At 38.8% G+C, this 23,387-nt stretch overlaps 2 protein-coding genes across 4 annotated transcripts in view; both read right to left on the bottom strand.

Moving 5' to 3' along the window:
- Window positions 1–21,943, bottom strand: part of sap130a (Sin3A-associated protein a) — a 90,977-nt gene extending 69,034 nt beyond the window's left edge. For 2 of the 3 annotated variants that reach the window (XM_056246326.1, XM_056246328.1), the window contains exons 1-5: window positions 21,857–21,943; window positions 20,965–21,075; window positions 18,649–18,920; window positions 15,780–15,944; window positions 15,567–15,687 (exon numbers count right to left, since the gene is read on the bottom strand). In XM_056246326.1, coding sequence (XP_056102301.1) covers window positions 15,567–15,687; window positions 15,780–15,944; window positions 18,649–18,920; window positions 20,965–21,061 — 655 coding nt within the window. In that variant the 5' untranslated portion in view covers window positions 21,062–21,075; window positions 21,857–21,943. The remainder of the gene's footprint in view (window positions 1–15,566; window positions 15,688–15,779; window positions 15,945–18,648; window positions 18,921–20,964; window positions 21,076–21,856) is intronic. The other variant, XM_056246327.1, reaches the window with a different exon arrangement.
- LOC130081304 (E3 SUMO-protein ligase ZBED1-like) lies at window positions 4,987–7,199 on the bottom strand. The gene is made up of 2 exons (XM_056246333.1): window positions 5,964–7,199; window positions 4,987–5,670 (listed from the first exon to the last, which is right to left on the bottom strand). The coding sequence occupies exons 1-2, from the start codon at window positions 7,055–7,057 to the stop codon at window positions 5,016–5,018; spliced, it is 1,749 nt and encodes a 582-aa protein (XP_056102308.1). The 5' UTR covers window positions 7,058–7,199; the 3' UTR covers window positions 4,987–5,015.
- Window positions 21,944–23,387: the final 1,444 nt, after the last annotated feature.

Below are 23,387 nucleotides of genomic sequence, written 5' to 3'. Positions count from 1 at the left end.
GTGCATACAACCAATATATTTTAAATGTATTGTTTGCTTTAAATTAAATTAAGATTGTATGTTTGGTAATTGAACCTAAATAAATTTAAAATTAATGTTCTATATTTCAGATCAATATATTTGTTTTCCTTCATTTTAATCAACACTAACTTTATTCTCATCTGAATTATAAATAACTTATTTCTGTATAAAATAAAAAATCCCGAATAATCCAGACCAACCAGAGCGCACTATTTCTACAACATCATCAGTGCTGAAGCGGAACTACCAGAGCCGTTTGGCAGATAGCGAGCAGATATTTTGTGTCACGTCGTGCACAATAACCCTAAAGGCACCAGGGTGGCGGTGCCACCGGCTTTATATATATATATATATATATATATATATATATATATATATATAAATATAGCTGCGAGCAGCGATGAAGGGCCAAAGCCGGCGGCACCGCCACCCCGGTGCCTTTAGGTAACTAAAGGCACCGGGGTTGCGGTGCCACCGGCTTGGGCCCGTAATCGCTGCTCGCAGCTATATTTTATTATTCTTCTTATTATTTTTTTACTACCTTTTGGACACTTTTGGAGGCCTTAACATGCTCAAAAACTCCTGAAACTTTGCACACATGTCAGAACCCGCGGCCATCAGGGCCGGGCTGAAGATGGTACCCGGGCGTGGCAGGGGGGCTCGACAGCGCCCCCTGGAACGGGGTCCGAAAACATGGTCCATAAATCAAACACGCTTGCATGTAATAATATGAAACTCGGTACACATGTAGATCTCCTCGTTTCATATATACTTCACACTCTTACTTTTTACCCCAGCCCAACAGGAAGTCGGCTATTTAGGGTTGTTGGTAAAACACACGCAATGGAATGTGAAATACTCCTCCTAGAGAATTCAAACAAACGGCACGAAACTCGGTCAGCATGAAGTCAAGACATTGAGGATGAAAGTTTGCGAGGGGATTTTTGATATCTCGAACGGTTTGGCCGTGGCGAGGAAACAAAATTATGGCGAGAAACGTGAAACAGGAAGTGTGTCATAACTACTGCATACATTAACTGATCTTGATGAAACTTCAACAGTGTGTTCGTTGTAAGAGCCCGATCACATGGATGTGACTATTGTGAGTCAAAGTTATAGCGCCACCAACTGGCAGCAGGAAGTGTGTCACTTCCTAAATGCTTTGAAATCACCCTCTTATTTTTACCCGATTTGCTTCAAACTTTATGTGTATAATGTAAACACACGGCAGATGTAGACCTGTGAAAGGATTATTGATATCTTAGATACTGTTGCCGTGGCAACACATCAAACTTTAATATTCTTGTTTGATGCTTTTGAGACTCTTAGCATGCTTGAAATTGCATGAAACTCGACAGACACAGGTATGCATATGGTTCAGATCAAGCCGGACAACTTTCTAATTAACTGTCATTAGCTCAGACCAAGAGGAAGTCAGATATTTTGGTTTGAATGTGGATGTTTCTGAGAATTTTCTCTCCCTCTCCCTCTGATAGAGAGAATGCACCCTGCCATTCGTGTGTGTCTGTGTGGGGAGGGGGGGGAGGGGCTCTTTTAGTTTAAACACAAAATTATACATAGGGCCATACTGCCCTCTTGTGTCCAAAATTATATTTATATATACATTATACATATATTTGGTATGTGACTGAGGACCGAGAGCTTTTAAATACGGGACATTGATAATGGCCACGTGCAGAGCGCTCGAGGGAATTCCTATGGAAGTTCTGCTCGCTCATCGCCGTGGACGCGCACCGTTATGAATGCCCGTGCAGCCGTTAGTTTCATTTTAAAATTAGCGCCTTTTCTGGGGCCGATTGCTTGAATTGTGAGTTCAATAGCCTATTATTCTTCATGGAAACCACAACAACAAAAGAGTATAAAAGTTTGGTGTGAACGCAGCATAATGAACAAGCTGCGATCTCAAGATTGCAATGCTGGAGTGTGTGTGTGTGTGTGTGTGTGCGTGTGAGAGAGAGGCGCGGGCGAACTGTGTGTGTGTGTGTGTCTGTGTGGGGAGGGGCTCTTCGATTGATAGTTATTGTACAAAATTATACATAGGGCCATACTGCCCTCTTGTGTCCAAAATGATATTTATACATATATTTGGCAAGCATGTGACTGAGGACCGAGAGCTTTTAAATACGGACGTCCACACGGACATTGATAAGGGTTGCGCTTGCAGAGCGCTTGAGGGAATTCCTATGGAAGTAGGAATGAACTAAAAAACGTTCGCTCTGTTCTGCTCGCTCGTCGCCATGGACGCGCACCATTATGAATGCCAGTGCAGCCGCATACTTTTTAGTGTCACTTTAAAATTAGTGCAATAACGGGGCCGATTGCTTGAATTGTGAGTTCAATAGTCAATTATTTTTCACGGAAAACACAACAACAAAAGAGTACAATGATAGATTCGCTTAAATAGGGGCTTTTACATAAAATAGCCTATTCCGTCATCATCTTTTCAGTCAGCTCTTCACTCTCGTGATTAATGAAATTTGACTCCTGTTGCTGATATTTGCTGCAACTTTCGTTCCGCTCACAATTTAGTAAGCAAACACGCTTCAAATGTGTTTTTATTTTATTTTTGTGTATATATATGTGTATATATATATATATATATATATATATATAGCTTATGTTTCAAATATGAGTTAATTAACAATCGTTGGAAAGAATGATACTTTTAATATCACTAAACCGTCATTAGGTGTCGCTAGGCGACCGTCTTAATGAGCGAGTCATTGATTCATTCGTATATTTTTCTAATCAGATCAGGCAAGTAATATTCTGTCTTGGCACACTTCATATAACTTTCAAACTTGTGTACTTATTTCATGTGTGCATTAAGTCCATGAGACCGTAGGGTGTCTCATTTTTCATTTTAGGTTTCAGAAGGTTGCTCACGCATACTTTGTGGTTGATATGTGCCCTCAATGCACACTTTTGCAGAGCCCACACCAATGCAAGCTCTACAGCACACATCTTCTCAAAGGTCAAAGCGGAGTTACGATATTGCCCGTCATGCACAGTAACCCTAAAGGCACCGGGGTGGCGGTGCCACCGGCTTGTTTATATATATATATATATATATATATATATATATATATAAATATAGCTGCGAGCAGCGATGAAGGGCCAAAGCCGGCGGCACCGCCACTCCGGTGCCTTTAGGTAACTAAAGGCACCGGGGTTGCGGTGCCACCGGCTTGGGCCCGTAATCGCTGCTCGCAGCTATATTTATTATTATTATTATTCTTCTTATTATTTTTCTGCTACCTTTTGGACACTTTTGGAGGCCTTAACATGCTCAAAAACTCCTGAAACTTTGCACACATGTCAGAACCCGCGGCCATCAGGGCCGGGCTGAAGATGGTACCCGGGCGTGGCAGGGGGGCTCGACAGCGCCCCCTGGAACGGGGTCCGAAAACATGGTCCATAAATCAAACACGCTTGCATGTAATAATTTGAAACTTGGTACACATGTAGATCTCCTCGTTTCATATATACTTCACACTCTTACTTTTTACCCCAGCCCAACAGGAAGTCGGCTATTTAGGGTTGTTGGTAAAACACACGCAATGGAATGTGAAATACTCCTCCTAGAGAATTCAAACAAACGGCACGAAACTCGGTCAGCATGAAGTCAAGACATTGAGGATGAAAGTTTGCGAGGGGATTTTTGATATCTCGAACGGTTTGGCCGTGGCGAGGAAACAAAATTATGGCGAGAAACGTGAAACAGGAAGTGTGTCATAACTACTGCATACATTAACTGATCTTGATGAAACTTCAACAGTGTGTTCGTTGTAAGAGCCCGATCACATGGATGTGACTATTGTGAGTCAAAGTTATAGCGCCACCAACTGGCAGCAGGAAGTGTGTCACTTCCTAAATGCTTTGAAATCACCCTCTTATTTTTACCCGATTTGCTTCAAACTTTATGTGTATAATGTAAACACACGGCAGATGTAGACCTGTGAAAGGATTATTGATATCTTAGATACTGTTGCCGTGGCAACACATCAAACTTTAATATTCTTGTTTGATGCTTTTGAGACTCTTAGCATGCTTGAAATTGCATGAAACTCGACAGACACAGGTATGCATATGGTTCAGATCAAGCCGGACAACTTTCTAATTAACTGTCATTAGCTCAGACCAAGAGGAAGTTAGATATTTTGGTTTGAATGTGGATGTTTCTGAGAATTTTCTCTCCCTCTCCCTCTGACAGAGAGAATGCACCCTGCCATTCGTGTGTGTCTGTGTCTGTGTCTGTGTGGGGAGGGGGGGAGGGGCTCTTTTAGTTTAAACACAAAATTATACATAGGGCCATACTGCCCTCTTGTGTCCAAAATTATATTTATATATTAGGGCTGTCAAACGATTAATTTTTTTAATCGCAATTAATCGCAGAAGCTTCATAGTTAACTGCGATTAATCGCGGTTTGAATTGCACGTGTAAAATTCTGTTATTTTGCATATCAAGGCAGTTCTAAGCCCATAATGTAGTATATCTTACCAGAGTTTTCATTGGGAATCAAAAGAACACATACAATTTCCTTTTTGACCTTTTTTTATTAAAAAAAAGGTGCAATGTAGACCAACTTCCAAATATTAGGAGGAATAAAGTAACGCAGTGCTTACTTTGAGAGATTACATTTATCAGGCCACTCTCATAAGCTACTTCAAAAATAAACAATAACATCATTAGCAAAACAATTCCTAGCTGGAAATAACAGCAATCAAGTGATATGTAACACTGGTAGGAAATTTCTAACTCGCGTTATGACAAACAGAACAGTCTAAAACATTGACGGCCACAGCGGGATATTTGTAACATTTTCTAGTTTTAAATGAAGAATGTCATCCTTGTAATTAACCTGTGCTGCACATGGATGAAAAAAAAAGTCCAAATGACAGTAAGATGAAATGAAAAATATTGCATGATTGGACATGAGATTCAGAACTATTTGAGTTCTAAGTTGTCTCTCCTATTTATTTTCTTTAACCCAATTGCTAATACACACCAGTCTGTTGACATTAGCAGTGGACAGTGCTGCTCTCTTTTTTTGCAAGATGTGACCAGAGAGTGAGAACAGTCTTTCACACGGTACCGTTGTTGCAGGTGTAGCCAGATATTTTTGTGCTAGAGGTGCCAAGGTTGGGTAGGCCCTTGCGTGTCCAGACCACCATTCCAATGGACAGTCATCGATGGAGATGCTGGGCTCACCTCTGTACCGATCCACAGACGTGTCAGATGCTGGGTCTTCTTCGTCATCTGAATCTGATGCAGCAGCTAACAGAAAGTGCATCTTCTTTTTAGGTGGACCTGGCTCAGGTTCTCTACGAGGCTCAGGTTGCTGGGCACTCTCCTCTTTAATCAACTTCCAGACTTCCTCCCTTTCAGATCTGGGAAGGCATTTCAGATCCTTAAATCTGGGGTCAAGCGCTGTTGCCACTTTCAACCACTGGAGATTGGTGCTTTGTTTTCGCTTTGATAGGTCAGATGTGAAGGCCGCTTTAAACCGGAGCACATAACCTGGATCATCGTCAGAAGCAGTCATCAACCGGAACAAATGACACAGTGCAGGCAGGACCACGGAGCAGGATATGTACTGTTCTCCTCCTAAAAGCTCAGTCACATACCTGCCAAGAAACATAAAGTGCAATCAATGACCAGTAATAAAAAAAAAGAAAAAGAAAAAAAAAAGGATGAAGTTAAGCTCCAGTGAAATAAAATTCTAAAAACGAAATTTTTAGAGCATGTGTGTAGTAGGCCTTCCTCCTCTTCATCTTACAGTGCTTTTCATATTCATATAACCAATGTTTAAAGCTACAAAAGCAGCAGCATCTAATTTTAGCAATAACTAAATGATTAAAGAGAGACTAATAAATCAGTCACATTTTAATTTTCAACAAAACAAATTCAAAATATTTACCTGCATGGTTCAAGGAGTGTTTCAAGCTTTTCGATCTTCTCCAGTTCTGCATTAGTCAGCATGGCTGGTGTGCCTCTTTGTTGATGGAGTTCAAGTGTAGCCTTGACAAGGTCCTTGTTTCTCAGAAGCCGGGTGATCATGCTGAGAGTGGAGTTCCACCTGGTGGAAACATCTTGGATGAGGGGCTCCTGTGGCTGTCCCAACTTCTCTTGTTGTGCTCGCAATTCAGCTGCATTTGCTGGACTATGCTTAAAATGTCCAACCAATTTGCGGCATTTTGCCAAGACATTCTCAAGACCACTGTCACGGAGTGACATTGTGATCGATCGCTGTAAACTGTGCGCAACGCACGGCATGTGCTCGTATGGCAGGAGTCTTGCTGCTGCTGTCATATTACGGGCACTGTCGGTGCCAATTGTTGTCACCTTCCCCGCAATTTCCCACTGCTCTGCAACTTCAGAAAATTGTTCGGCACATGTTTCTGCAAAGTGCCGTTCTTCTGAGTGTTTAACCGTTAAAGCAAACGAATGCAACTTCCAGTCAGCGTCTATATGGTGTGCAGTAACTCCAAGATAATTCTGGTTTCTTACTGACGTCCAATGATCCCCGGTTAATGCCACAGCATTTGCATTTCGCAGGAGATTGATTTTAGATTGTTTCTCAGCTTCATAAAGCTCCTCTATGCGAGCAACAATTGTTCCCCGCGATGGTAACATGTAAGCCGGTTCAGAACTTGCCAACCTGATTACATCCCTGAGACCCGAATCTTCAACAATGTTGACTGGTCTGCAATCAGTTGCCACCCATCTGGCGATCGCTGTGGTTAACTTATTTTCATCCAAGGGTCTGCTGCGACGCCCGCACTCAGGAATAGTTCTTTGGCGAGGCTGCGGGTGGCTTGGCGGGGAGGCGTCAGGTGAAACACCGGGGTGTTTCGCCTGGAGGTGGTAACTTAGACTTGACGTGCTCCGATGGTAGCTGAACTCCTTGAAACAAATGCTGCATTGTACCTTAGTGTTGTCAACGGAACCGTCTGTTTTTTTTTTAAAGTTAAACAGGCTGTTTAAAAATCCGGTCGTACTTTTTCTATCCATCACTTTTTACCGCTTCACAAACCAAAGGGGCTGACTACGGGCTAATCAAAGGGACAAAAAGGCGTTCCTTGAAATGCGATTAAAAAAAATAACGCGTTATGGATTTTTTTTAACTAATCGCGATTAATGCATTAACGCTGACAGCCCTATTATATATACATTATACATATATTTGGTATGTGACTGAGGACCGAGAGCTTTTAAATACGGGACATTGATAATGGCCACGTGCAGAGCGCTCGAGGGAATTCCTATGGAAGTAGGAATGAACTAAAAAACGTTCGCTCTGTTCTGCTCGCTCGTCGCCATGGACGCGCACCATTATGAATGCCAGTGCAGCCGCATACTTTTTAGTGTCACTTTAAAATTAGTGCAATAACGGGGCCGATTGCTTGAATTGTGAGTTCAATAGTCTATTATTTTTCACGGAAAACACAACAACAAAAGAGTACAATGATAGATTCGCTTAAATAGGGGCTTTTACATAAAATAGCCTATTCCGTCATCATCTTTTCAGTCAGCTCTTCACTCTCGTGATTAATGAAATTTGACTCCTGTTGCTGATATTTGCTGCAACTTTCGTTCCGCTCACAATTTAGTAAGCAAACACGCTTCAAATGTGTTTTTATTTTATTTTTGTGTATATATATGTGTGTGTATATATATGTGTGTATATATATATATATATATATATAGCTTATGTTTCAAATATGAGTTAATTAACAATCGTTGGAAAGAATGATACTTTTAATATCACTAAACCGTCATTAGGTGTCGCCAGGCGACCGTCTTAATGAGCGAGTCATTGATTCATTCGTTCAAACGATTCGTTCGAACGGCTGAGTCATTCATGAATGAGACAGATTATGGATTGGTCGTTGAATCTTTGAGTCAACCGATTCGTTCAAAATGCTGAATCATTCAGTAATGAGAACGCGTTGCTGTGAGATGCTCGATGGTTCTGCTGTGATCTTTGTTTAACTATTTTCGCTGCTGAAACAGAAAAAAAAGGCAATATTGCATCTAAAATGTAAGTGATTTGACGTGTGTGTGTGTGTGTGTGTGTGTGTGTGTGATTGTGTCTGTTACAGTGATTGTTTAACCCTTGTTAAAGTTTAGGCCTTGTCTTTTTGGATATATATCTTTTTATATAAAAAAAAATAGCATACAACCCATGTATTTTAAATGTATTGTTTGCTTTAAATTACATTGAGATTTGTATGTTTGGTAATTGAACCTGAATGAATTATAAATGAATGTGCTATATTTCAGATCATATATTTGTTTTCCTTAAAATTTGAACTAACACTAACTTTATTCTCATCTGAATGATAGATTATTTATTTCTGTATAAAATAAAAACACATTTGATTTTTCTTTTTTAATCAATGTAGAATGTGTAACTGAAAAAATAAACAGATTAGGGCTCTGATCGAGGACAATAATGTCAAAAAAAGAATCAGGGCATGTCTCATATCTTTCTAAAATGTAATTATACACCATTTATTTTTATATAAAATTATACAAATATTAGAACTAAACCCATTTTATTCCTTTTTTTCAATTTAAGAATTATTTTTAAGTTTAAAAACAGCCAGAATGGTTGTTTAGTCAAAAATAATAATAATCCAAATCATATATAGTGCTATACTGCCCTCTTGTGTTCAAAATCAGGTAGGCCTATTGAATTTATATATATTTATATATTAGGGATGTTACTATGGGAATATTTTCCCACCGGTTAATCAACGTGTGATTGTGTAAACAAATTGTGTAAACCTCCCGCTGGGGGGTTTAAAAACACTAACTTGAAAGCGAAAGTATAATATGGACGTCCGCACGGACATTGAAATGGTGGCGCTCGAATGAATTCCTATGGAAGTAGAAATTAACTAAACGTTCGCTCTGTTCTGCTCGCTCGTCGCCATGGACGCGCACCATTATGAATGCCAGTGCAGCCGCATACTTTTTAGTGTCACTAAAATTAGTGCAATTTCGGGGGCCGATTGCTTGAATTCTGAGTTCAATAGTCTATTATTTTTCACGGAAAACACAACAATAAAAGAGTACAATCACAGATTCGCTTAAATAGGCGTTTTTACATAAAATAGCCTATTCCGTCATCATCTTTTCAGTCAGCTCTTCACTCTCGTGATTAATGAAATTTGACTCCTGTTGCTGATATTTGCTGCAACTTTCGTTCAGCTCACAATTTAGTAAGAAAACACGTTTCAAATGTGTTTTTATTTTATTTTTGTGTATGTGTGTGTATATGTATGTATATATATAAATATAGCTTATGTTTCAAATATGAGTTAATTAACAATCGTTGGAAAGAATGATACTTTTAAACATAACACTAAACCGTCATTAGGTGTCGCCAGGCGACCGTCTTAATGAGCGAGTCATTGATTCATTCGTTTGAACGACTGAGTCATTCATGAATGAGATAGATGTTTATGGATTGATTGGTCATTGAATCTTTGAGTCAACCGATTCGTTCAAAATGCTGAATCATTCAGTAATGAGAACGCGTTGCTGTGAGATGCGCGATGGTTCTGCTGTGATCTTTGTTTAACTATTTTCGCTGCTGAAACAGAAAAAAAGTCAATATTGCATGTAAAATGTAAGTGATTTGACTTGTGTGTGTGTGTGTGTGTGATTGTGTGTGTGATTGTGTCTGTTACAGTGATAAGAGTTTAACCCTTGTTAAACTTTAGGCCTTGTCTTTTTGGATATATATCTTTTTATATTAAAAAATAGTCATACAACCCATATATTTTAAATGTATTGTTTGCTTTAAATTACATTAAGATTGTATGTTTGGTAATTGAACCTGAATGAATTTTAAATGAATGTGCTATATTTCAGATCATATATTTGTTTTCCTTAAAATTTGAACTAACACTAACTTTATTCTCATCTGGATGATAGATTATTTATTTCTGTATAAAATAAAAACACATTTGATTTTTCTTTTTTAATCAATGTAGAATGTGTAACTGAAAAAATAAACAGATTAGGGCTCTTTTTGATGACAAGAAATGAAAACCAATGCGATATGATGAATGTCCAAAAGATGGCTCCCACAGACTGTTTTTAAATAGGATTGTTTGATATTTTTTGCTTTTAAACTGTGTGTGTGTGTGTGTGTAAGAGATTTTGGTTGGGTGACAGTTGTAGTTTACAGTTTGACAAGAGTTTATAGTTTGACAAAAGCACAATGTTGTGTTTTATTGCGAGTGTACACAAATATAAGTAAACACTTTGCAGTTTGAATAATGTCCTGTATGAACAAAAGGACGGAGTATGTCTTTATGTCTACATTGTTCAATTACGCCACACACACACACACACACACACACACACACACACACACACACACACACACACACAAACACTATTTTTCTAATCAGATCAGGCAAGTAATATTCTGTCTTGTCTCTTAAAAAAACAATATATATATATGTATATATATATATATATATATATATATATATGTGTGTGTGTGTATATATATAAATATAGCTGCGAGCAGCGATGAAAGGGCCAAAGCCGGCGGCACCGCCACCCCGGTTATAGCGCCACCAACTGGCAGCAGGAAGTCTGTCACTTTCAAAAAGCTTTGAAATCAGCTGATTGCTTCAAACTTCACTACTATGATGTAAACACACGGCAGATGTAGACCTGGATGTAGACCTGACCTTTCAGAAGGTTGCTCTCGCATACTTTGTGGTTGACATGTGCCCTCAATGCACACTTTTGCAGAGCCCACACTGATACAAGCTCTACAGCACACTTCTTTTCGACAGTCAAAGCAGGGTTACGTTTTTGCACGTCGTGCACAATAACCCTAAAGGCACCAGGGTGGCGGTGCCACCGGCTTTATATATATATATATATATATATATATATATATATATATATATATATATATATATATAAATATAGCTGCGAGCAGCGATGAAGGGCCAAAGCCGGTGGTACCGCCACCCCGGTGCCTTTAGGTAACTAAAGGCACCGGGGTTGCGGTGCCACCGGCTTGGGCCCGTAATCGCTGCTCGCAGCTATATTTCTTCTTATTATTTTTTTACTACCTTTTGGACACTTTTGGAGGCCTTAACATGCTCAAAAACTCCTGAAACTTTGCACACATGTCAGAACCCGCGGCCATCAGGGCCGGGCTGAAGATGGTACCCGGGCGTGGCAGGGGGGCTCGACAGCGCCCCCTGGAACGGGGTCCGAAAACATGGTCCATAAATCAAACACGCTTGCATGTAATAATATGAAACTCGGTACACATGTAGATCTCCTCGTTTCATATATACTTCACACTCTTACTTTTTACCCCAGCCCAACAGGAAGTCGGCTATTTAGGGTTGTTGGTAAAACACACGCAATGGAATGTGAAATACTCCTCCTAGAGAATTCAAACAAACGGCACGAAACTCGGTCAGCATGAAGTCAAGACATTGAGGATGAAAGTTTGCGAGGGGATTTTTGATATCTCGAACGGTTTGGCCGTGGCGAGGAAACAAAATTATGGCGAGAAACGTGAAACAGGAAGTGTGTCATAACTACTGCATACATTAACTGATCTTGATGAAACTTCAACAGTGTGTTCGTTGTAAGAGCCCGATCACATGGATGTGACTATTGTGAGTCAAAGTTATAGCGCCACCAACTGGCAGCAGGAAGTGTGTCACTTCCTAAATGCTTTGAAATCACCCTCTTATTTTTACCCGATTTGCTTCAAACTTTATGTGTATAATGTAAACACACGGCAGATGTAGACCTGTGAAAGGATTATTGATATCTTAGATACTGTTGCCGTGGCAACACATCAAACTTTAATATTCTTGTTTGATGCTTTTGAGACTCTTAGCATGCTTGAAATTGCATGAAACTCGACAGACACAGGTATGCATATGGTTCAGATCAAGCCGGACAACTTTCTAATTAACTGTCATTAGCTCAGACCAAGAGGAAGTCAGATATTTTGGTTTGAATGTGGATGTTTCTGAGAATTTTCTCTCCCTCTCCCTCTGATAGAGAGAATGCACCCTGCCATTCGTGTGTGTCTGTGTGGGGAGGGGGGGGAGGGGCTCTTTTAGTTTAAACACAAAATTATACATAGGGCCATACTGCCCTCTTGTGTCCAAAATTATATTTATATATACATTATACATATATTTGGTATGTGACTGAGGACCGAGAGCTTTTAAATACGGGACATTGATAATGGCCACGTGCAGAGCGCTCGAGGGAATTCCTATGGAAGTTCTGCTCGCTCATCGCCGTGGACGCGCACCGTTATGAATGCCCGTGCAGCCGTTAGTTTCATTTTAAAATTAGCGCCTTTTCTGGGGCCGATTGCTTGAATTGTGAGTTCAATAGCCTATTATTCTTCATGGAAACCACAACAACAAAAGAGTATAAAAGTTTGGTGTGAACGCAGCATAATGAACAAGCTGCGATCTCAAGATTGCAATGCTGGAGTGTGTGTGTGTGTGTGTGTGCGTGTGAGAGAGAGGCGCGGGCGAACTGTGTGTGTGTGTGTGTGTGTCTGTGTGGGGAGGGGCTCTTCGATTGATAGTTATTGTACAAAATTATACATAGGGCCATACTGCCCTCTTGTGTCCAAAATGATATTTATACATATATTTGGCAAGCATGTGACTGAGGACCGAGAGCTTTTAAATACGGACGTCCACACGGACATTGATAAGGGTTGCGCTTGCAGAGCGCTTGAGGGAATTCCTATGGAAGTAGGAATGAACTAAAAAACGTTCGCTCTGTTCTGCTCGCTCATCGCCATGGACGCGCACCATTATGAATGCCAGTGCAGCCGCATACTTTTTAGTGTCACTTTAAAATTAGTGCAATAACGGGGCCGATTGCTTGAATTGTGAGTTCAATAGTCTATTATTTTTCACGGAAAACACAACAACAAAAGAGTACAATGATAGATTCGCTTAAATATGGGGCTTTTACATAAAATAGCCTATTCCGTCATCATCTTTTCAGTCAGCTCTTCACTCTCGTGATTAATGAAATTTGACTCCTGTTGCTGATATTTGCTGCAACTTTCGTTCCGCTCACAATTTAGTAAGCAAACACGCTTCAAATGTGTTTTTATTTTATTTTTGTGTATATATATATGTGTGTATATATATATATATATATATATATATATATATATATATATATAGCTTATGTTTCAAATATGAGTTAATTAACAATCGTTGGAAAGAATGATACTTTTAATATCACTAAACCGTCATTAGGTGTCGCTAGGCGACCGTCTTAATGAGCGAGTCATTGATTCATTCGTTCAAACGATTCGTTCGAACGGCTGAGTCATTCATGAATGAGACAGATTATGGATTGGTCGTTGAATCTTTGAGTCAACCGATTCGTTCAAAATGCTGAATCAGTAATGAGAACGCGTTGCTGTGAGATCCTCGATGGTTCTGCTGTGATCTTTGTTTAACTATTTTCGCTGCTGAAACAGAAAAAAAAGTCAATATTGCATCTAAAATGTAAGTGATTTGACGTGTGTGTGTGTGTGTGTGTGTGTGTGTGTGAGATTGTGTCTGTTACAGTGATTGTTTAACCCTTGTTAAAGTTTAGGCCTTGTCTTTTTGGATATATATCTTTTTATATAAAAAAAAATAGCATACAACCCATGTATTTTAAATGTATTGTTTGCTTTAAATTACATTGAGATTTGTATGTTTGGTAATTGAACCTGAATGAATTATAAATGAATGTGCTATATTTCAGATCATATATTTGTTTTCCTTAAAATTTGAACTAACACTAACTTTATTCTCATCTGAATGATAGATTATTTATTTATGTATAAAATAAAAACACATTTGATTTTTCTTTTTTAATCAATGTAGAATGTGTAACTGAAAAAATAAACAGATTAGGGCTCTGATCGAGGACAATAAATGAAAACCAATGCAATATGATGAATGTCCAAAAGATTTTTTTTGCTTTTAAACTATGTGTGTGTGTGTGTGTGTGTGTGTGTGTGTGTGTGTAAGAGATTTCGGTTGGGTGACAGTTGTAGTTTACAGTTTGACAAAAGCACAATGTTGTGTTTTATTGTGATTGTACACAAATATAAGTAAACACTTTGCAGTTTGAATAATGTCCTGTATGAACAAAAGGACGGGGTATGTTTTTATGTCTACATTGTTCAATCACGCCTCACACACACACACACACACACACACACACACACACACACACACACACACACACACACACACACACACACACACACACACACACACACACACACACACACACACACACACACACACCAACTATTTTTCTAATCAGATCAGGCAAGTAATATTCTGTCTTGGCACACTTCATATAACTTTCAAACTTGTGTACTTATTTCATGTGTGCATTAAGTCCATGAGACCGTAGGGTGTCTCATTTTTCATTTTAGGTTTCAGAAGGTTGCTCACGCATACTTTGTGGTTGATATGTGCCCTCAATGCACACTTTTGCAGAGCCCACACCAATGCAAGCTCTACAGCACACATCTTCTCAAAGGTCAAAGCGGAGTTACGATATTGCCCGTCATGCACAGTAACCCTAAAGGCACCGGGGTGGCGGTGCCACCGGCTTGTTTATATATATATATATATATATATATATATATATATATATATATATAAATATAGCTGCGAGCAGCGATGAAGGGCCAAAGCCGGCGGCACCGCCACTCCGGTGCCTTTAGGTAACTAAAGGCACCGGGGTTGCGGTGCCACCGGCTTGGGCCCGTAATCGCTGCTCGCAGCTATATTTATTTCTTGGTTTTATTTTATCTGTATGTTTTTGTCTTGTACGGCTGTGTGGAAGATTAGCAACCACTTTTTGTAAGCTAATGGGGATCCGAATAAAGAATAAAGAATAAACGTACACACATACAGTAAGGACACATACTCTATTTTATCAGTAAAATAGTTGAACAACTTAAAAGCTACATGACATGTCTCACTAACGATGTAATAACGGCGCTGTTCTTGGAGCAGATAAACAGTTTCGCTATTACTAGAGATGTTGCTGCCGAACACTGTTGAGAGACGCACAGACTCGGGTAATTCACACGCTTAATATCTCTTTCTCTCTCAACTACATTAATAACTTCATTAGGCTGCTATCAGTGGCCCAAGCTTCCGTTACTAGCTCTAAAATTACGCTTTGGAATTAGCAACGGAGGCTTGGGATTAGATGCGTAAGAAATTAGCCCTACACACAAATGTCTTTAAAAATACATCATCTGAGCAATGTCTTGAGCTGTGGTAACCATAGTATAAGCGGAATAATTGACTCTGGGCCGTTGAATTGTTGAAAATTTATGCTTCGCACTTTGTGTCATGGCCGCATTACCACCTTGTGCGTGCACTATTTTTCTAATAATTTAAAGTCCCGTCATCAATTATTCCTTACATGTCAGCAGTGGATGAATGAAATCACTGACCTCTGGGCAGATGGGAGGTAAAAGTGTGGGAAGGAGCAGGAGATCCAATCTGTAGCGCAGGTGCACCACCCCTGAAGATCTGCACGTTAGTGGCCATAAGATGATGCAGGTTACTCTGTCCCTGGAGAAACATTATTCATCTCAAAACCTCTTACAATAAGTGTATCTAAAGAAACCTGATTAGAAGAAGTTCCTAGTGGATTGTGCTTATACCTGCTGACCACTGATGGTTGCCACTGGTATCGAGGCTGGAGCAATGCTGCTCTCAAGAGGAACGGTGATATGTCCAGACACTTTGGCTGGACCAGAAATATGTCCTTGGCTAACAGCCGGAGCAGGTGCTATAAGACGACTGGGCATAGGTGACTTCAGGGCAGCCTGGAGAATTAACAAACAATATCATTTGTTCAGGTAGCCTAAAGTTGAGGTGATCCTGATGGCCAACTCACAAGCATTTAAAGTATCCCAAATATATATATAATTTTTGTTGTTGTTGTGTGTGTGTGTACATACTGTATATACATACTGTACATATACACATCCCGGAACGATATATAAAATACAACATAATATGAAAAAAAATTATATAATATAAATAATAAACAAATAAGCATACATTATAATAAACATTAAAATTTATATTTTCATATATTTGTCAATTACAACTGCAAAAAATGTGCATCAAGTGACATGGATTGTGATTAAACATGTAGGGTTAAGCTTTATCCCTGTCTTTCAGTTCTGAACAACAAAAAGTTAAAGAGAAAGCAATCAACGCAGTTGATGTAACATTTGATGGTCTTCTAGATTAATTCAAATGTTTGGGGCCAGTTGCATAAATATAGCCATTATGTAAAGTCAGTGTCTTAAGATCTAGTATGAACCACTAGCAGTTAGTCAAGGGGCAGTCAATCTTACTTTTCGGTATCAAATTAGGCCAATCTACGTTTATTTGGAACTGACTTATGAACAGTCTTAAAGAAAAAGAAAAATTGATGGCTAACTTGTGAGACTAGTCTTAACAGTTTATGCTACCGGCCCCTGATTTCATCATATAGGTCTACATCAAATTGAAATTAGTCTACATCGTGTTATTATATATTATTTCACCATGCCTGGTATCCCTATAATCAAGGTACTCTACCCTTTACACCAAGTTGTTTCACCTGGATTCTTCAAGTTGGAAAGGATTCAAAACACTAGAAAATTGCTGTCAATCATTTCAGTGTGGGCGGGCTTTAGTATCATTAACTGCTGCGAAGAAGGGGAGTCTCAAGAGAAGCCAGGTTATCCCGGAATGTTTTTCTGTTGATATGAAAAATCTTGTACATTTAGCAATATAGCGGGTGAATTATGTATAAGATGTACACTCAACTAAAGGATTTTTAGGAACACCTGTTCAATTTCTCATTGATGCAATTATCTAATCAACCAATCACATGGCAGTTGCTTCAATGCATTTAGGGGTGTGGTCCTGGTCAAGACAATCTCCTGAACTCCAAACTGAATGTCAGAATGGGAAAGAAAGGTGATTTAAGCCATTTTGAGCGTGGCATGGTTGTTGGTGCCAGACGGGCCGGTCTGAGTATTTCACAATCTGCTCAGTTACTGGGATTTTCACGCACAACCATTTCTAGGGTTTACAAAGAATGGTGTGAAAAGGGAAACTCATCCAGTATGCGGCAGTCCTGTGGGCGAAAATGCCTTGTTGATGCTAGAGGTCAGAGGAGAATGGGCCGACTGATTCAAGCTGATAGAAGAGCAACTTTGACTGAAATAACCACTCGTTACAACTGAGGTATGCAGCAAAGCATTTGTGAAGCCACAACACGCACAACCTTGAGGCGGATGGGCTACAACAGCAGAAGACCCCACCGGGTACCACTCATCTCCACTACAAATAGGAAAAAGAGGCTACAATTTGCAAGAGCTCACCAAAATTGGACAGTTGAAGACTGGAAAAATGTTGCCTGGTCTGATGAGTCTCGATTTCTGTTGAGACATTCAGATGGTAGAGTCAGAATTTGGCGTAAACAGAATGAGAACATGGATCCATCATGCCTTGTTACCACTGTGCAGGCTGGTGGTGGTGTAATGGTGTGGGGGATGTTTTCTTGGCACACTTTAGGCCCCTTAGTGCCAATTGGGCATTGTTTAAATGCCACGGCCTACCTGAGCATTGTTTCTGACCATGTCCAGCCCTTTATGGCCACCATGTACCCATCCTCTGATGGCTACTTCCAGCAGAACAATGCACCATGTCACAAAGCTTGAATCATTTCAAATTGGTTTCTTGAACATGACAATGAGTTCACTGTACTAAAATGGCCCCCACAGTCACCAGATCTCAACCCAATAGAGCATCTTTGGGATGTGGTGGAACGGGAGCTTCGTGCCCTGGATGTGCATCCCACAAATCTCCATCAACTGCAAGATGCTATCCTATCAATATGGGTCAACATTTCTAAAGAATGCTTTCAGCACCTTGTTGAATCAATGCCATGTAGAATTAAGGCAGTTCTGAAGGCGAAAGGGGGTCAAACACAGTATTAGTATGGTGTTCCTAATAATCCTTTAGGTGAGTGTAGATTACGACGTTATGATGAACTACGTATATGCCTTTCTCCATTGTCTTTCTATGATGTTCAAAGCGTTTCTAAGGATACTGATTTTCAGAAGGCAGCTGTCTGGCTCTGAGCTGGTGAACGGAAACATTGGTTTGTGTAACATTAGCAACACAATATTAGCTGTTTGATAACATAGTCAAGCCAAAGGCTAATCATATCAATTACCGTTATGTGTCCGACGTTGTAAAGAGTGATACATAAATCGCATTACCATTCTGATACATCGACTTGTAGACGAGCCTGTATAATTCGCTCTTTCTCTTTTTCTGGTTCAAACATATATGGCTGAATTAAACCAATATTTCCAATTGCCATTATGCTGTGTTTACTATAGTAAAGTTGAGCAAGTAGATCAGGTATGCTGATCTCGTGTGAGTGAGTGGAGGCAGGGACTACCATGCATATTTTAATATTTTGACAGAATCACAAGACGAAAGAAAGAGAAAATAAATTACCTTTACAGAGGCCTCACTGACGCTGGACTGTTGGCCCTGCAGAAGATGGACTGATGGGGCGGCCACAGTTACTGAAGGGCTGGGCTGGATAGGCACATGCTGGGGCAGAGCAGGGGGCTGGCCGAGGGCTTGGACCTGTGGGTAGGGCCTGACCACCACCGTCTCCTGCTTATCATCACGGAATGATGCAATTCCACAAGTGCTGCCGCTGCTGCTGCCAGGTGGAGGATCCTGAGGGTGATCCACTTCAAGCCTGCTGTCCTCACTGCTTACTGTAACACAATATTCAACACATTATGTCATGCCTATTGGTATGTCAAAACTACTCGTACTTCAGTACTAGGTTGTTGCTAATAAAAAGATCCCTACAGACCGACATGGACACATGTTTTCTGTGGTTCTTTGTGTCAATCATAACTCAGACATTAAAATATCCATAATTGTGACACTGCACCAACTTTAAATTGCTTAACTTTCTCCTTAAAGGGATAGTTCACCCAAAAATGTAAATTCTGTCATCATTTACTCACCTTCATGTTGTTCCAAACCCATACGACTTTTGTTCATCTTCGAAACACAAATTAAGATATTTTTAATGAAACCTGAGAGGTTTCTGTCTGTCCCTCTATTGAAAGTCTAGGTAACCAAAACTTAGAAGGTCCAACTAGGTCATAAAATGAATCAAGCGTTTTTCTTCTGAAGAGATACGGTCGCTTCATATGATGATCAGATTTAAATTGGCCTTTTCATTTACATCTGAACAACACATGATACACACACACATAAAGCCATTCACATGATGCATAGCGTGTGACGCACACACATATGAACGAGATTCTGTGTTTACCATGTGATGCACTCTATGTGTATGTGAATAAAAGCCTGAAAAAAATTAATCGTTACATCATATAAAGCTATCATAACAGTGAAAATGGGTTAATAGATTTACATGACTACACGCATTGTCAGCTTATTATGCATAATCGGGCTAAGAACATGCAAGTAAACGCACTTATTGCCTGATAGATCTGCCTAAGCTTTTGGACGTAGCCCACAAGACTAGTAATGCACATTAACAAGGAAAATGCAGTTAATTTTGATTTCAGGAAGCCTTTAAATTATGTTCAATGCTCAAAAACCCTTTAATGTATGTAGGTTTGTAAATGTAAAGGGACAGGATGATAAATATTGAGTCTTTGCATCAGCCCACAGGGAAAAAAAAACTTCAATAAGAAACACTTTTCAAAATGTAATGTATTAGTATTTAAAGTTACACAAAATGAAAGCGGTGATCATCTTTTGCCAATTGCTAATTGGAGGGATCATTGCCCAGCCTCGTGGGAAGGCCCACACTCTTTTCAGTTAAAAAGCTTTTATTATTTCATGGCTGCACACAAAAAACAAAACTCCTATGCATTTCGATGCAAGCCTTTCTCAGGGAGAGAAGCAGAGAAAAGATGTCATTGCGAAGGGAATTTTAAATAGAAAAGATAATGTTTTTGATTAAAGTCAGCATTCTTTTCTTTTGTGATGTACATCTTCTGGAACGAGACAAAATGTAGGACGGGATTGTGTCCAATGGGAATTGACTGAATTGCTATTTGCTATTGCTACGATGTGAGTGGCAGGTTGTCCCGTCCTCGTGCCAGTAAGCACATCATCATAGAAGAGATGCAAGTGCGAGGGGAAGTTATTTTTATTAAAGTTTACGAGGGCAAATGCTTTTTTTTTTTAATAATGATGTGCACGGATAATTAATCATTTATAATAAACCATGCAATATTCAATAAAGAAATGTCAATTTAGATTTTATGTAGTGCTGTCAAATTGACTAATCGCCATTAATCGTTTCTAACACAAAAGTTTGTTTATATAAGTGTGTATAATATATATATATATATATACGTTGTATCTATGTGTGTGCACACACAAGAATTTGTATGCATAATATATATATATATAAATATATGTGTGTGTGTTTGTGTATATATATATATATATATATATATATATATATATATATATATATATACACACACACACACACACACACACATACACAAAGAGACACACACATATAATATATTTGTGTATAAAATACATATACACACATATTATATAAACACAAACTTTTATCTTAGAATCGATTAACCTCAATAAATTAATTTGACGGCACTAATTTCATGGTTGTTACTTCAGCTGTTTTTTGTCATCAATATTATTTTTTCTTGCAGTACCAAGTACTGGAATGCTGGTATAGTGACAACCCCATCTCAAACTAAATGGTCTGAACTGGTGGTGGTATCACAATCCTACCTGAGTGTGTCCCTAAAACACTGCTGTCAGTAGAAGTCTGACCCGGTCCGGCCCCAGCAGGAGGCAGCGCAGCCCTAGGAAACTGCTGAGAACTCATCTTCTGTGTATTAGCTGTGAGGAAAGTTAAACATGTTTAAGTGCAAAGAAAAATATCACAATTCGAAAAGAACTAGACAGACAGTGTCCTTTAGACTAGAGCAGAGGTGTAAAATCCTGCTTCTGGAGGGCCACTAGTGTCCAGCAGAGTTTACTTCCAACTATACTCCAACCTGCCATTACTTTTCAAGCAATCTGAAAGACCTAGATTAGATGATTATGGTATGTCTTATTATGGCTGGGTCGCCTCATTCAACAACAGAGAGTTCAGTATAACATGTTGTGTTGTTGACACAGACCAGGAATCACTTGCAAAGAAAACACATGAACGAATTAAACAAACAACAAACTACGATCGATGCAATGCACATACAACAAATTACTCTCCATTCTCTCTAATTAATTAAAAATATATATCCATCAATACTGAGGGACTTTTAATATTCTTCTTCGATTTCTACCGTGATAAACACTAGCTGATTTCGAAACCTGTCACTTTTGGTGCTTTAATGTTTACTTCACGAAACTGAACCGGTTACGGGTGTAAATCATACAAACAGTCGTCAAGCCATGATAACATAGTAAATGTTAACGTTATAGATCAAAACAGAGGCGCTATTTTTCTCTGTTCCATTGCTGGTTGACAAAAGCTTATTTGAATCTGTTTATAAAGTGCAGTTTATATACAGAATGTATCAGGGTTATTGCGTGATAAAAATATGCACATGTACTACAAACATAAATAGAACCTATACAAATATATTTAAAAAATAATAAAACACATTGCAAATACTACCGTGTCTCTGAAGCTATTCCCACTCCATAGTGTGAACACTGCATCAACCAAACAGCACGAAATGGCGGTCCGGCGCAAACGATTTCAAAATAAAATCCCATGCGAACCGCATCAGTGTTCACGTTTATATATATATATATTGTTTTATTTTCTTAGATTTTTTTCTTACATATATTTTTCCCCTCTCTGTTTATTATTTGGCTTTGTAAATCCGCAATTTTCTGCAGTTTGTGTGTGCGTGTGGCCTTAAGATAACGAAAACAGCATCAACTAGTGAGTGCAAGAGGAAACCATGAAATAACACATGTAAATATGCGAGGATATATAATTAAATAAAATCACTCATCAATGCAAAAATGATAAAAACAAAAATGTTTGGAGAAATGCTAAAATAGGCATATTAAAAGAAATGCAAAACTGAAAGTTGATTTTGAATTCTATATTTAAATTCCAATCTCCAATCATTAATTTGTTTCATTATTTCTCATTCTCTCTTTAGCATATTGAAGGGCAATAAATACAGAACTAGGCAGACATAAATGAATAACGATTCAAGAAAAATAGAAACATAGATTTAAAATTCAATGTCATGTATTTATTAATTAATATAAACAGATAAGCCTATGTGGATTTGTGGATTTATTATTTTTCCATCTATTTATTACATTTGTGTGGCATTATAGTGTCTAGCTAGCTAGCCCATCATTCCCCCATCACCTTCACATTCGAGTGCACTGCACTGCATATGGATGCATCTTTCTTATCTTCCTGCTATTATGTCTATTTTACCAGCTAGTACTTTTATAACATTTCATCTTTGGGTCAACAGATTCCTTTTTTATTTTCACAGTGAGATCACTCAAAGCTTATCTGGGCCATAATGCTGGGCAATCACTTTTCAAAAAGCACATTAAAATTGGAAAATTTGTCTGTAAATGTTGTCTATTTACTCTGTGAATTATGTTGTAAGTGTAAGTTTGAGCTCTTGAATTGGTGGAACCACATTTCGCAGGTGACCGAAGTTCATCTGGTCTGTTGAAGTGAGAATCAGTAGCCTAAATGCTAGCTCTTTCCATGATTAACCACAATCAGATGAGGAACCCTGTTAAATACTCAACAAGAGCCACCTTTCATGAAGATGATGACATGTATATACGGGGCTAAGGCTCACCATAAGAAAAATTTACATTGATGGAGCAATCAATTTTGTGTGAAAATAAATCATAAAAGTGGTTTGTTTTGTTTAACATTTTTACAAATGTATGAGGTGGCAGTGTGTGTGGGGGGCAAAAAGCTCACCAGCATGGGGCAAAAGGCACATATTATTTCTACAAATAATTTAGCTAAAATAATGTTTTTAATAATGTTTTAGTTAGACTAATACTTGTTTCAGATTCAGAAAGCATTGAAGTAGATCCCATACAAATTTAACAAAGCTTTACAGTATAGTAACAATAAATAATAAATGTTTTATTATAAGATATGATTAAAATCATTATAGGCCTAAATGTGGTGACATCTTGAAAAGCGG

Source organism: Rhinichthys klamathensis, unplaced genomic scaffold, assembly GCF_029890125.1.
Source record: "Rhinichthys klamathensis goyatoka isolate OS25496 unplaced genomic scaffold, OSU_Roscu_1.1 h1tg000036l_1, whole genome shotgun sequence".
Lineage (NCBI taxonomy): Eukaryota > Metazoa > Chordata > Actinopteri > Cypriniformes > Leuciscidae > Rhinichthys > Rhinichthys klamathensis.
Note: the sequence above shows the minus strand (reverse complement) of the source record. Positions and strands in the feature narration are given on the sequence as shown.

Bases quoted from the DNA above. Each gene is read 5' to 3' on its own strand.
- LOC130081304 (XM_056246333.1), bottom strand. From the start codon at position 7,057: ATGGATAGAAAAAGTACGACCGGATTTTTAAACAGCCTGTTTAACTTT. The intron at 5,671-5,963 runs GTAAATATTTTG...GTTTCTTGGCAG, and splicing joins ACACTCCTTGAACCATGCAG to GTATGTGACTGAGCTTTTAG.